General features: G+C 37.0%; 1 protein-coding gene across 1 annotated transcript in view; it reads left to right on the plus strand.

Annotated features, from left to right (window-relative positions):
- The window catches only part of LOC149172116 (uncharacterized), a 48,946-nt gene extending 36,115 nt beyond the window's left edge, over positions 1–12,831 (plus strand). The window contains exon 2 of the mRNA XM_089424213.1: positions 11,699–12,831. Within this exon, the coding sequence (XP_089280339.1) occupies positions 11,699–12,471 (773 nt within the window). The 3' untranslated portion in view covers positions 12,472–12,831. The remainder of the gene's footprint in view (positions 1–11,698) is intronic.
- Positions 12,832–13,407: the final 576 nt, after the last annotated feature.

Below are 13,407 nucleotides of genomic sequence, written 5' to 3' on the forward strand. Positions count from 1 at the left end.
AGAACCCAGAAGTATTTGAATGGTACTCTGCCCATACCTTGGATAAGACAATTTGGGTACAAGCCAGCTATTTCCATAAATATGGAAGTTACTACCACATCCTTTCCATTAGATATTTTCTTGGGAAGTTTGACAATCTTAGACTTTATGAATATTTGGCTCAATCAAATAACTTATTGGCAAGGATTATTCCATAAATTCCTTTTGCGGGCTTCCCTCCCCTCTAATGGCTTCTCATGGTCTGTATCAAGGCTCCACCTCATTATTAGTTGTTATCAAAATATAATTACAATTGTTCAGGGTCTTTAAACCGATTTTATGTTGAAAAATGCAGCAAGAAAGTCTCAATTTTGATTTTTCCTTAATCAAATTGAGGAAATTCGAAATTCCATATCAACAGACAACTTGGAGGAGTTAACTGAGGTGACATGGCTCTTGTCACTCAGTTAAGAACACTCAATTCGAGTTAATGAGTTGAAGTTCAGTTTGCTTGAGTTGATTCCTAAAAAATAGGAGTCTAGCTCAGTTAATTCGAGTTAGGGGCATGAAGTTCAGTTGTGTGCAATGATTCCTAAATTTTAGGAGCCTAGGTTGAGTTAATTTCAGTTGTAGCAATTTAATTCAGTTAAATTGAGTTATGGTCAGTTAAACTAGTTCTAACTGTTGGAGGAACTAGTGGAAGGTCAAGTTGTGGAAGTGTGACTTCAACCACACTCAGTGATCATCCAGATAACTGATCAATCAACCTAAATTAGCTCATGCATGCAGAGAATTCAAGTTACCCAGTTGAGATGGAGATTCCAAGGCAATGTACTATCAGTTGTAGACTATTCCAATGTGTACAAGTGGTGCATGCAGTCAGAGGAAGAGCCTAAAAGAATTGCAAAATCCAATTGAGGGAATTTTCTAATTAATATGGGCTTAATTCCTCAAGGAAATAGGAGCTTGGAGGGCTTGAAAATTGGCTAAATGTTGGCTAGAGTCAGGGGTCTAATCCCTCAAGGAACAACACAAGGAAATAGGAGTTTGGAGGGCTTGAAAATTAGCTAAGTGTTGGCCAGAGTCAGTCAGGCAAAGGGGACTATACACTTGCAGGGTGTGCTCAGACTTGAGCAAACACATGTATTTCATCTTTATTCTCTAATTAATGCAATACATATAGGAAGGGGTTTTGAGCAGTTGTTTTCCCTTAGATAAATCTCTGTGCATTTGTGATGTTTCCTTTTGCATGCCAATGATTTGTGTTCTAGATTGTGAATTAATGTCCGCAGATCTGTAGAGTAGCTTCAAGTCCTTTGATTTAGTAAATTTCATGAGTAGTTTTGAATCTAGTATCTACACAGTAATTTCTACATTTACATTTACATGCCCATACAGGGAACATTAACATAATTAATTACAATTGCAATATCTTTTGGGGATTAAAGGTTGAGGTGTTACAGATTGTTGAGGGAAGATATGATCACATTTTCTAGAGTCCTTACATTGCCCATAATTTAAATTTGATCTTAGAAGAGTTTAAAAATAAAGTTTCATGGATTAATGAACTCATAGGGGAGATAATCAAATTCATCACCAACCACCACCAGTCTCAAGCAATATTTTGAGAACATTTCAAATTAGGGTCGTTGAAAGTTGCTAAGACAAGATATGCCTCAAACTTCATCATGTTGGGTTGCCTTGTTGAGGTAAAGAAACCATTAATTTGTATAGTGGTAAGCCAACTTGGGTTGAGTGGAGACAAGCAGATTCAAAGTGGTGAGCTATGGTGCACATATTGTGTCTTGATGAAGCGTGATGGAGCAAGATAAAATTCTTGTTCAAGTTCACATCCCATGCATTTGAGTTTCTTCGAAGTGCCAACACAAACAAGCCTTTCTTGGAAGGGGTTTATGATGGCATGGATACCATGGTTGAGAAAACCTTAGAAATCATTGCAGAGGAATCTACTCAGCTTTTATTTATTCATGCTCATTTTGCTAGTATAGTGAAGAAAACCATGGTTGAGAAGTGGAACTAGTTCAAAAACTTCATTGCACAGTTTAGCACATTCCATAAACCTAAGATTTTATGATAAAGCAATGGGAAGAGGAAGGCACCACATAAGGATCGGGAAGTGGCAAATGGAGTGAAAAGAGCCCTTATGAGGATATTTCTAGCTCATCTACATAGGGAGGTGAAGAAAGAATTTGCCAATGTTGCTTTTATTTTGGGTGAGTATTCAAACATATCAGCTTTGGATGAGATTAGTGCCATGAGTGCAGCTAGATGGCGGATTTGTCATAGAGCAAATGGTGTACATATGCAAAGCCTTGCCATTTGTATTCTTTTACAAGTGGGAAGCTCTTCATCAATAGGAAGAAATTGGAGCACCAATGGTTTTATTCTTTCAATGAAGCATAATAGGTGGGGTTTATAGAAGGTTGAGGATCTTGTTTATGTAAATTCCAACCTTTGCCTTGCATCTTGTAGGGTTCTAGAATATAGTAGTGGGATTTGTAGAGATGGGTTGTGGATCCATAACGCCTTGGCTTGGAATCTCTCTTGCTTCATTGAATCTTGATGAGAACCTAGAAGGGGAATTTGAAATACTTCTAAGCAATCCTCATTATTACATTGAACGTGCATCTTCTTCTATCTTCCATGATGAATATGAAGATGAGGATGATGGCTATTAACCTTTAGGATTTACTAGCTTAGTTAAAGCTCATGTTTTATTTGTGTGTTCGTTGTTCATAGTTCATACATGCAACATTGCAACTTCAAGGATTATATATAAAGGCTAATTTTGGATACAAGGCCTCATTTATAAATAGTAAATGTTGTTTTTTGAGTTTACTACTTGCATTATGTATCACTTGTCTGATGTCTCTTATGTTTGTCATTTAAATGTTCTTTGACTTTAGCACTTGCTCGTTTATTCATGAATTTGTATTCTAAACCATAATCTTAAAACTTAAATGCTTTATTTGAAATTGTCAAAATAATTTTATGAAATAGCACATTATATATATAGCATGACTCATCGAGTGGGCCAAATATGGCCAAGTCTGCTATGAAATGAGCGACATAGCCATACAAGGCCCACAAACTCACTACTCGACAATACTTGCTAGACTTGGTGAAACTTGCGGCGACTCGACAAACTCATGGAAACTTGGTTGGTACTTGGCCTTGTCCCCAATTTTTTTTTTGTCTGCCTTCTTTTTCTTGTTAAAGGTGGCCTCTTCTTTGCTTGTTCACACTCACTTCACTTGGAATTGAGCTCTCCTCCAGCATCCAACATCTAGCCTTCACGATCCGACAACGATCCTTCAGGTAAGCATCCATCTCTTAGTATTTCGTTTCATTTCGAAATTTTGGATTTCTTTTTAGACTTGTTAATGGCTTGTTGTAGGATTTTGTGGCCCATGAGGGGCCACACTGTGGCTGTTACAAGCCTCTATGGGGCACTTTTTTTTGTTACATTTCATGTTGGTGGCCTCTATGATTAAAAAAATTACAGTTATTTAATATGATTTTGCTTTCCGAAGTCATATTGTCATCTCAATCCATAAATTTCATGGCTTCTAAATCCAAGTCTAGAAGGCCTCTTGATGAAGCTTAGGAATATGGTTCTCGTGACTTTCTCAGTTATGACGCAGGAGTCAAATGCAATTTTTGTGCCATTGTGGTGTTCAAGGGCATAAACAAATTGAAATAGCACCTGGCTAGAATATTATGTAAAGATGTGGCGGTTTGTGATCATTGCCCTCCAGAAGTCACTACCAATGTTGCACGAAATGGCCCCCCCCCATAGGATCCAAACCGGGAACTCCGTCCCGTACAAATCCGTGGGGGATCCGTTGTCGGATCCGCAGTTCGGAAATCAAGAACTGTAGATCCAACCGAAAAAGACAGTTCCTGAAAATTCAGAATCGTGCCAGCTCGATCCATAGATCTGACAGTGGATTCGCCTCGGATCCGTGACAGATTGAGCATGACTCCCAAGCAGATCCGAATGGAGACATGCGATTCCACAGGGTTCTAATTTTTTTTTTAATTTTTTCTGTGACTTAAGTTGGGTTGGGGCTTCTCGGACACTCCCAAGGTGCTCCCTTGATGCTCCTTAGATGCTTCCTAGTTGCTCCCTCGTGGTAATGTTAAATTCTTGAAGTAAAAGTGACATTCTTCTTTATCTTTCATTTTCATCATTTTACTTAAATTTTTAACATTACCATGAAATGACTCGGGATGTTTGAGAGTGGTTCCACCCTCATTGGACTTCATATGGAGAAAATAGAATTTCATATCCGATTCAAAATTCAGTAGACTTAACAGTTTTCAAGAATTCAGGATCAATGGGATTGTGGCATTTCATTAAATTATATCATGTATCAAGGTATGTGATTACCATATAATCAAGAGCACCAAGCCCTATATGTACCTTAGTCTTGGTGGTGTTAATTGTTGAACTCCTTTGTCATGCCCTTAGCAAAAAATTACCTTTCAATCAAGTCAAAATCATTGATCAAGCATGTTAAGCTTTTTCTACCATATTTTAAGGCTTGGATTAGGTAGTTTGATCAAAATTGGGCAATGTTGACTAATATCCCTAGACAATCGAGGTAGAGACAAAGGTTAGACAAGAGGAGAAGAATCTAGATTCTAGATGGTTGATGCTCGAATAATTAATCATTAATGTACAATGGATGCCATATCTATCTTGATTTATGTACAAATATGCATGTTTCCATATCTTCTACAACTAATTTGGTATTTTGGATGTTTTTTTTTTAAATGCAAATATATATATATATATATATATATATATATATATATATATATATATAGATAGATAGTAGATGCTTCCGAGATGCTTTGCTTTCTAGATTTTTGGGAAATGACGCTTTCGCGGATCCGCTTCCAAAAAATGTCCTTGCTTCGTGCAGCATTGGTCACAACCAAAATGCAAGTTAATTTGGATGCCATTCAGGAACAAAATGCTAAGAGAGCAAGAATGAAGCGTGAAACTGCATCAATGGGTGGATCTTAAACATAGAAACAGGGTCAACATGTTCCTACAGGTATCGACTCATCAAATGTAGTACGAAATGCATCTCATATAACCTCTCCTTTCTTCCTTCCTTGCACTGGTAAGAGATCTCAGCCAAGCTTGGAAAGTTTTAGTGAAAAAGGAAAGGAGGCAGATATGGCAGTGAGGAGCTTTTGGTATCATGATAGTCTCCATTCAATTATGCGAAGTCGCCTTTCTTTCAGCCCATGGTAGATGTAATTATGTGCTGACCTTGGCTACAAAGCAACTTCTTATAATTCACTTAGGGAGAAAGATCTTAATGAGGAGTTTGAATGCGTCAAAGCACAGTTGGAGAGCATTAAAAGCTCATGGAAGACCACTGTGTGCATAATTATGTCAGATGGGTGGACAGATCAAAGAGGTAGAACTTTATTGTTGCTTGCTCTAAAGGAACCATGTTCCTAAAGCCCATTTTTACATTTTCACTTGTAAAAGATGCAAATCTGATTTTTTCAATGTTGTCAGAGGTTGTGGAGAAGTTGGGATAAAAAATGTTGTCCAAGTAATCATGAACAATGTTGCAAATTATGTGGCTGCTGGAAGAATGATAAACAATAAATATCTTATCATTTTTGGAGCCCATGTGCTGCCCATTGCATAGACTTGATTTTGGAGGACATTGGGAAGTTGTCGTGGGTGCAAGATGTTAGGTGGTTCCTTTTGGCGTAGTTTTTCAAGTAATTCTCCAACTTCCTCTGCCACTACTCATAGATCTCCTTAACACTTAGTATCGCATGCATGCATGCAACTACTATACATTCACGAATCATGTAGTATCGGTAACATGATCAATGTTGTAAATTGTAATCTATAGATTACATAATGGAGGTTACTAGTAGCGCAGTCTATGGATTACATAATAGAGGTTCCTAGTAGTGCAGTCAAATGGCCATATTATATAACAAGTATTATGCACGAAAGTTACAAACATGCATACATAGAAGAGGAAGAGGAGAAAAGTAGTAGTGGAATCAACAACAAACATTTTACATCATGGTTTCATGCCTATTTATACACTTGCTTCAGTGGAAGGTAGTTGCAACTGTCATAACTACTTTGGTCAGTTGACCCAATCCAATGGTCCACAGACTAAATTGAACTTCACAGTTGATTGAATTTTATACAATTAGTCGATTCACAGGCCTAGTAGACTAGTGGACTAGGCCATCTAACACCCCCTTTGAAGTCAACAACCTCGTTCAATACTTCAATTACAATATTTGAAATAAATAAGCTCCTCCCCCACCTTTAAACTAGTAGGGACTTTAAATTAAAATGATATACCTTAACATTTGCCCTTATATATCCTACTTCATTGTGAATGGCATAAACATATTATATTTGAAAAATTTCCCAAAAACCATTTTTCTAAGTGTCTTTACACTCTTTTGTTATATTACCCACCTCTTTTTATGCCAAAGGTAATAAAGTAGGAACTTCAAGGTTTGAGCATTAAAATAACATATGGTTAAAATGAGATGATGCTCTCGAAAAATAATCTTTTTTAAAGCATTCATAGAGAGGCACAACCATATGATGAATGATTTAATTTTGGAGCTGCCCTCAATGTGGTTGCAATGGCTTACTCTTATACCTGCGTGAGAAATGATGTGATGCTCTTTGGGGTTCGTTTGACAGATGGATCGATGAGAATGAGTGTGAGTATGAATAATTTACCAAATTATGACGCTGTTGTTCACAAATAGTAACTCCAACTTCTCTAACAATTTTGGCGAAGAGGATTACTTTGTGGAAGCTGCAGCAGCATCTTTTACCGGGAACATCTACCAATCAAGTCTGGCTATGCCAAATTTTTTCAAGGTGATGGGCAACAAGCTTTTAGGGAGGTGCTCTCAGCAGCAGCCTTGCACATATCAATCTCCATTACAATCAAAATACAGGCAGCTGGTTCCTGAATGGTCAAACACACAAAGATGCCAGCCTTAACAACAGTTGGCACACACACAACTGGTTCCTGAAGTGTCATTGAAAGAGAAATTTACGTTCATTACAGATGAGTATGAAACGATTGATCAGGTAACTGCTGCATTGCGAGATTCTGGACATGAGTCTTCTAACTTGATTCCTGGTATTAACATTGCTAAGAGCGATGGATGGACAGGTAGACACTCTTTAATGCACAAAATCTACATGAGAGTGGCTTAAAGACTTTTATGCCTCTATGAGTATGGCTTTACTGTAGTATTGGAACCTCTCTAGAGCATAGTTTTAGAACTTCGACTCGGATTTGGAATCGGCCGAGGGTCCACTCTGACTCCGACTCGGTATCGACTCGACCTAGTTGATTTCAATGACTCGGTCGTTGTAAAAATACATTATATATATATATATATATATATATATATATATATATATATATATATATTTTGTTTTTTATGAAAAAACAATTTTTTAAAGATTTTCATTCATGTTTCCAAACTCATAGCATTAGAGTATAGAGAGAAGACAACATATGATCAAAGTATGCTCATGAATATATCTATTATATCAAAATGGCACCCAGTGCACTGTCCAATACATGTAATATATAAAGATCAAAACAAAAACACATAACCAAGGAGGCTCTAAATGGCCTCTACAACAAAACATCACTAGTCACTACTGCTAAACAAGGCAAGATCATCTGGCTTAGACTCTGAATCAGAGTCAAACGGGGAAACCCATGGCTCCTCCTCACTACTGCTCCAAAAACCAACTCCAACTCTTCACAAACTCCTCACAAATGCTCACACAAATGCAATGAGATAGCTGTGAGTAAATGTGAGGGGGTTGGGTCACTTTTATGGGGTTTGGGTCACTTTTATAGGCTTGGGAGAGGGGTAGAGGCATTAAGAAAACAAAAAAAAAACGAAAAAAAAATTGAGTTTAAAGTTCGAGTTGCTGCATTTTTTCCCCGCGGACTAGCTCGGCCTTGGCCGGTTTAAGACAGGCTTATGCCGAATCGGCCGGTCTGTTACTGAACCAGCCGAATCGCTGTCCAGCTTGGCCAGTTCGGTAACGGACCGGTTTTTCTACCTAGCCAACCCGGGCAGGTGTCTGGCTTGGTCTACCAGGGTGAATCTGATTCGGACCGGCCTAGTTTTAAAACACTGCTCTAGTGTCCAGACCTCTTACTGAAATATGTGGTTTTAGGCTTAGATATTTCTAGAGATTAAGGGTGAAGGTAACATTTTCGTGCAGTTTTCTGCTGGATCAGTCCACATAGACTCAGACTTTGGAGTGATCTTCTCTGTTTCTGTACTGTAGTTTGTGTGGCTACTGGACATGCCAGAGGAATAAAACAGTAACCATCTGCAATCTGTGGCCATGATGGCACTCCTGGGGTGTGCAATTTTCCTCAGCTGAAATGAGTCATTGTAATAATGAGAGTTTTTTGCAAAATCCTGTAACCCTTGCACGGCAAGGCCATGGCAGGGGTTCAGGTGTACAGACTACCAAATAATTAATGGCATCACATCAACAAATATAGATCACCTCTAAAATCCTTTAAAAGCAACTAGATTACATTCCAAGAATTTGCCAACTTTATAATATTTGGCAAAATTTACATTCGAATAAGCCTTTAATATTCCAATTTTTTTGATATAAAGTTATATGAAAACAAACGTTCTTAGTTATTGTCCAAAGATCTCAGTTTTATGAGTTTTATGATAGATATGTGAGATGATTTTTGTTTTTTGTTTATTATTATTAATATTATAGCTAACTTTTTAAATTAATTTTTATTTTATTTTATTTTTTTAATCTTATATAAGATATAGGAGGGTAGATCTATAGTGGATAGTAATAGACCTATAATCTTGCTTTTGCGATCTAGAAAGATTTTTAATTTTTTGAGATGTACAGCAAATTGAGATGACTGAAAAATAATGACTTTTTAAAAGTAAACTTTTTGATTTTAAATAACAAAAGAAATACCTCTTTGAAGATGTTTCTTTCTTTGACTAAGAAATTTAGGCTTGAGCTTTGGAGTCTTTTTTTTTCAATGATTCAATACCATGGCCTTCTCGTCACCATGGCTCTGATAGCATGTTGACATTCACGAAGTGTATTCAGACACAATTTTATCAATCACGATAAGAAAATTACATGATATGGGGTGAGAGGCATAGTGTATATATAACCTTTGTAGCCTTATTTCAACACACCATGTATTCTTGACCAACAACTCAAGGGTAATCACTGTGACGAGGACGTGGTAATCACAGTGACAAGGAAGTGACAAGGACAATCAATCTTCTAAGAAATATATACTTTCAGAATAACTTTATTATTATTATACTAGGAAAATACTTTTTTTTTGTCTGTGGTTCATGGACCCTGGAGATTAGTGACTGCTACATCCATGGAATATTTGTACCAGGCAGATCTGCCCAAAGGGGTCACTTCCTGGCGGCTCAACCACGGAGCCTGACCCCGAGGGTGTCTAGAGAATTGGACCTGTGACCTCTCAGTAATAAAGGTGCTTTAATGACAGCCACTCGACCAATTGAGCTAACTCTCTGGGCTATTCTAGGAAAATACTTATCTATATATATTATAAACTTTAGGCTAACAAACTTGGGTGCATCCAGATTGGAATCTGTACCCTTTCCAGGGATTCCTGGATCAATCCCCCTGGCCGGATGGATCTGGTGACAGAGGATATTTAACACTATTTTTGTGAATTTTGAATTTTTCATGAACTTGTGCAACTACAATGGAAGTGAGAGAATGTTTGGTATCTAAAGTTACCAAGAGTGGTAAAGAATCCTCCTGTTCACTGTTATCATACCATCTATCAGATTTCCCCAGATGGGTTTTATTTCTTCATGACAATTGTCAATATGAGGGAGAAAGTAAATCCTATGATATTCTGTCCTCTTCATACCATACGTGAAGAAGTTGTTTAATAGGAGAGTCTTCTATATGCCTCATGTTTCCCTGGATAAAAGTCCTGAAGTGCATATGAAGATGTCTATCTTGATACTTACCTTGCAGGAAAGGCTATGTTATCAGATCTGCCACCCATGTGTAGGATCTTCAGATCTGATCCAGATCTGGATTTGGATCTGCTAGGATTCGTCATTGAAGCGGATCCTCTGAAGAAAGAAACAGATCTTGAGCCCATGAAACAGATCCCAAAACTCATAGTGCTTCTGTCCCCTTAAAAATCAAATTTTAATTGAAGAAATCTCCAATTTCTAGACGCCTGAAGGCTAGAACCCCAAACGCCATTCCTGGTCAAGGTCTGATCTAACATTATGTCAAGATCTGCTTTTGAGGTCCGATTTATAATGTCTGTTCTCAAGATTTGATCTATCATTATGGTCAAGGTCTGCTGTCAGTGTTTGATCTATCATTATGGTCAAGGTCTGCTGTCAAGGTCTGGTCTATCGTTATGTTCTATGTGGTTTCTCACTTCTTCCACACTTTTATCTGGTCCTTGCCATAGCCTTCAAGAAAACCACTTTATTTACCGCTGCTATGGACGTGAATGTGGCTCACAAAAAGGTTGTTATGACCTGCTTCACGTTCATTCTGAAATGGTGTACAAAATTATCAATCATCAAATTATCAATTATGGTACATGGGCATCTAATGCATGAGAACTCCTTTATTTGGTTGTAACTTATAGTTGTACTGTTGTGTTTCCTGATGGTTCTGATTTTTAACTCTATTTTTCTTTTAATCTAAAAATTATTTTTATATGTTTTTGTACCCTGCCATTTACCCACCGTGTTCAGATTCTGGCTTTTCAAAAATTTGGCAGATCTGTATTTTGATCTGGTAATATAGAGGAAAGCTTGTCTGCATGAAAGGGTCCAGTCAATGGAATGAGTTTTGTGTTTCCCTCTGGTTTCCAATCATTTTGCACTATTCCTTTCAAGTTTTGAAACTGATTTAGTTTACTTGAATAATGAGCTTGGTGGTTGTGGCTGGAAAAATTTCAGTTTCTTCCGGCACTGCAGTAACTGATGTACCAGTACAGCATAATAGGAGAGCCTCTGAACCATTTTGTTGATGAGAAGAAACCAAATTCAACTACATGGTTCATTCATTTTAATTGTTTATGATTCTTTGTATTTCATCTTCAGTAGCCCATTTAAGAATCAGTTTTTCTTTCCTCCTATGTACCGTCTGGCAGTATATATGTTTGTGCCTTGACTGAAAATGATTGAAAGTGTCCACTTGAATTGCTTTTGTCTTCATTCATGCTAACATAATATTTTTTAAACCACGGAACCTCTTTGTGGTTCACAATAAAGCAACCATAGAACTCTGGCTGTGTCATGAAGGCAATGATTCGATGGTGCAGGTTTTGCTGAACCTTCTTATTGTGTTGTTACTATAGCGTTTAAGTTTTTTACATTATATTAAGCATTTATAGCTTAAGTTTTTCACATTATATCAAGCATTTATAGCTTTTAAGTTTTTTACATTATATTAAGCATTTTTCCCTTCGTTGTGTTGTGGAGGATAGTTTGAATTTGCTTGTTGGACGTTATCTTTATTTTACAATGAGTTTACCATTGCCTTGGTACAAGAGAACAGTGTTCAAATTTAAAAACGAGATTGTCTTTTACCAAGGGAACTGATAAACCTGTTTTATTGCTACAGAACTTCAGAAAATAAAAGATCTAGCGACGGGAGTTGAATCATTATGGATGGCAGATTCTGAACACAGCAGCAGTTCCCCAAAACACACTGAAAGTAAGCATGGAAATGAGAATAATATGTCTGATATGCCTAATGGTTCTCATATTGAAGAAAAGACAGAATTGAAATGTTCATCTTGGAAAATGGAACTCAATAAGCTCAATGAAAAACTGAAATCATTACAAGAGGAACTTGAAGCAGCAAATAAGAGAATGTTATTTGAACATATGAAAGTGGAGGAGCTTGAATCCCAATTTCAGAATCAACCAATTAAACTGAAAGAAGTTGAGCGGCCACCTGAGGCAACTGCAAATGAGTTGCAATTATTGCAAGAAAAATGCCGAGAAATGGAAATGGAGTTGGAAGAACAGTATAAAGAGAAGATGCAAGCTGAAATAGAATTTCTGATATTAACAAGTTCAGCTCAGAATGACATTGCTCTGGTGGAAAATGAAGCATCTATTCTTCAGGAACAAAAAAGGCTAGTCGTTGGACAACTTCAAACTGCTTTAAAGCTAAAAGAAACAGAAGGCCATGCTCTTTCGTTAAAGGACCATTTAGTACAATTGGAGAATTCAAGTGCCGGCTTGTTAGAAATGGAGGAGGTTCTAGAATTGCACAACAAAGTATGGGGGTTCAGTGTGTTCTCCTTGATTCAATTTATTTTGTTATGCTTGGCCATTTTGTTCATGTTTGCACAATCTCCTCATACATCAAATTTGGTTCCGACCTAATTGTTATCATTGTAGATTTACATTTTTGTTAGAGGAAAAGCAAGTGTCGTTCAACATTCTAGGAAGTACTATATTGTGATTGTAAATTTCTTTGCAGTCTATGACAAATGTGTGCTCGTCTTAATGAGCAACTTTGAAAATGCAGCATGAGTGTGGTCAAAAAGCAGGTGATAAATTCTGGTTGTATCTATAGACCGGTCACAAAATGTCTATAGAATGGAAGTAGTCAACCAGTGTTTTTTCGTTCTAGATATTGGCTTCAAATATTCGAGTTGTAATTTTTTCATGAGATTTCTTGTACAGATATCCTCGAACAGGCATGAAATTACCATCTAGAAACTGTGCACAAGATTTTCATAATTCGTGATCACCCTGAACAGACATGTAATTCTCATCTAGAAACAATGCACAAGCTTGTGATAATTCCTGCGCTAGAATCTAGGTGTTATATTTAATTTTTTTAATCCAGGAAAGAAGAGGACAAGATGGTTGAGCTTGGAATAGTAAATGGAAACAACAATTGAGACAAACATGATGTGGCAGTCAGTTATTCAATTTTTTACAACAATATCACTTAAGATGCATTCTGGGATTCATGTTTCTGTTGGTATTATCACAGACGTCATAATTTCTTTTTCATGTTGTTTCTGCATTCCCATTTTCTGAGGTCTTGTTTCCTTTATAGCCAAACAGGGCAAACTTATCATGAAACAAGAGAACCCGATCTTTTACCTGTATTTACTATTAATAACTTCGGAAGAAATTTAACCTTTTATTTTGATAACTTGCTTTATCTAAGCGATCAACAAATAGCTATCATCCTATTTTTTTCAACGTTATCTGAATAGTCTTGTAGAGCATATTCACAATGTTCATATTAATAAAGATCTTAGTTTACGACCCTTCTGAATGGCTGCCATCTTCTAAATAGAACGA

Source organism: Pinus tabuliformis, chromosome 4_2 (genome assembly GCF_031772625.1).
Source record: "Pinus tabuliformis cultivar Carrire ecotype Pingquan chromosome 4_2, CPIR1, whole genome shotgun sequence".
Taxonomy (NCBI): domain Eukaryota; kingdom Viridiplantae; phylum Streptophyta; class Pinopsida; order Pinales; family Pinaceae; genus Pinus; species Pinus tabuliformis.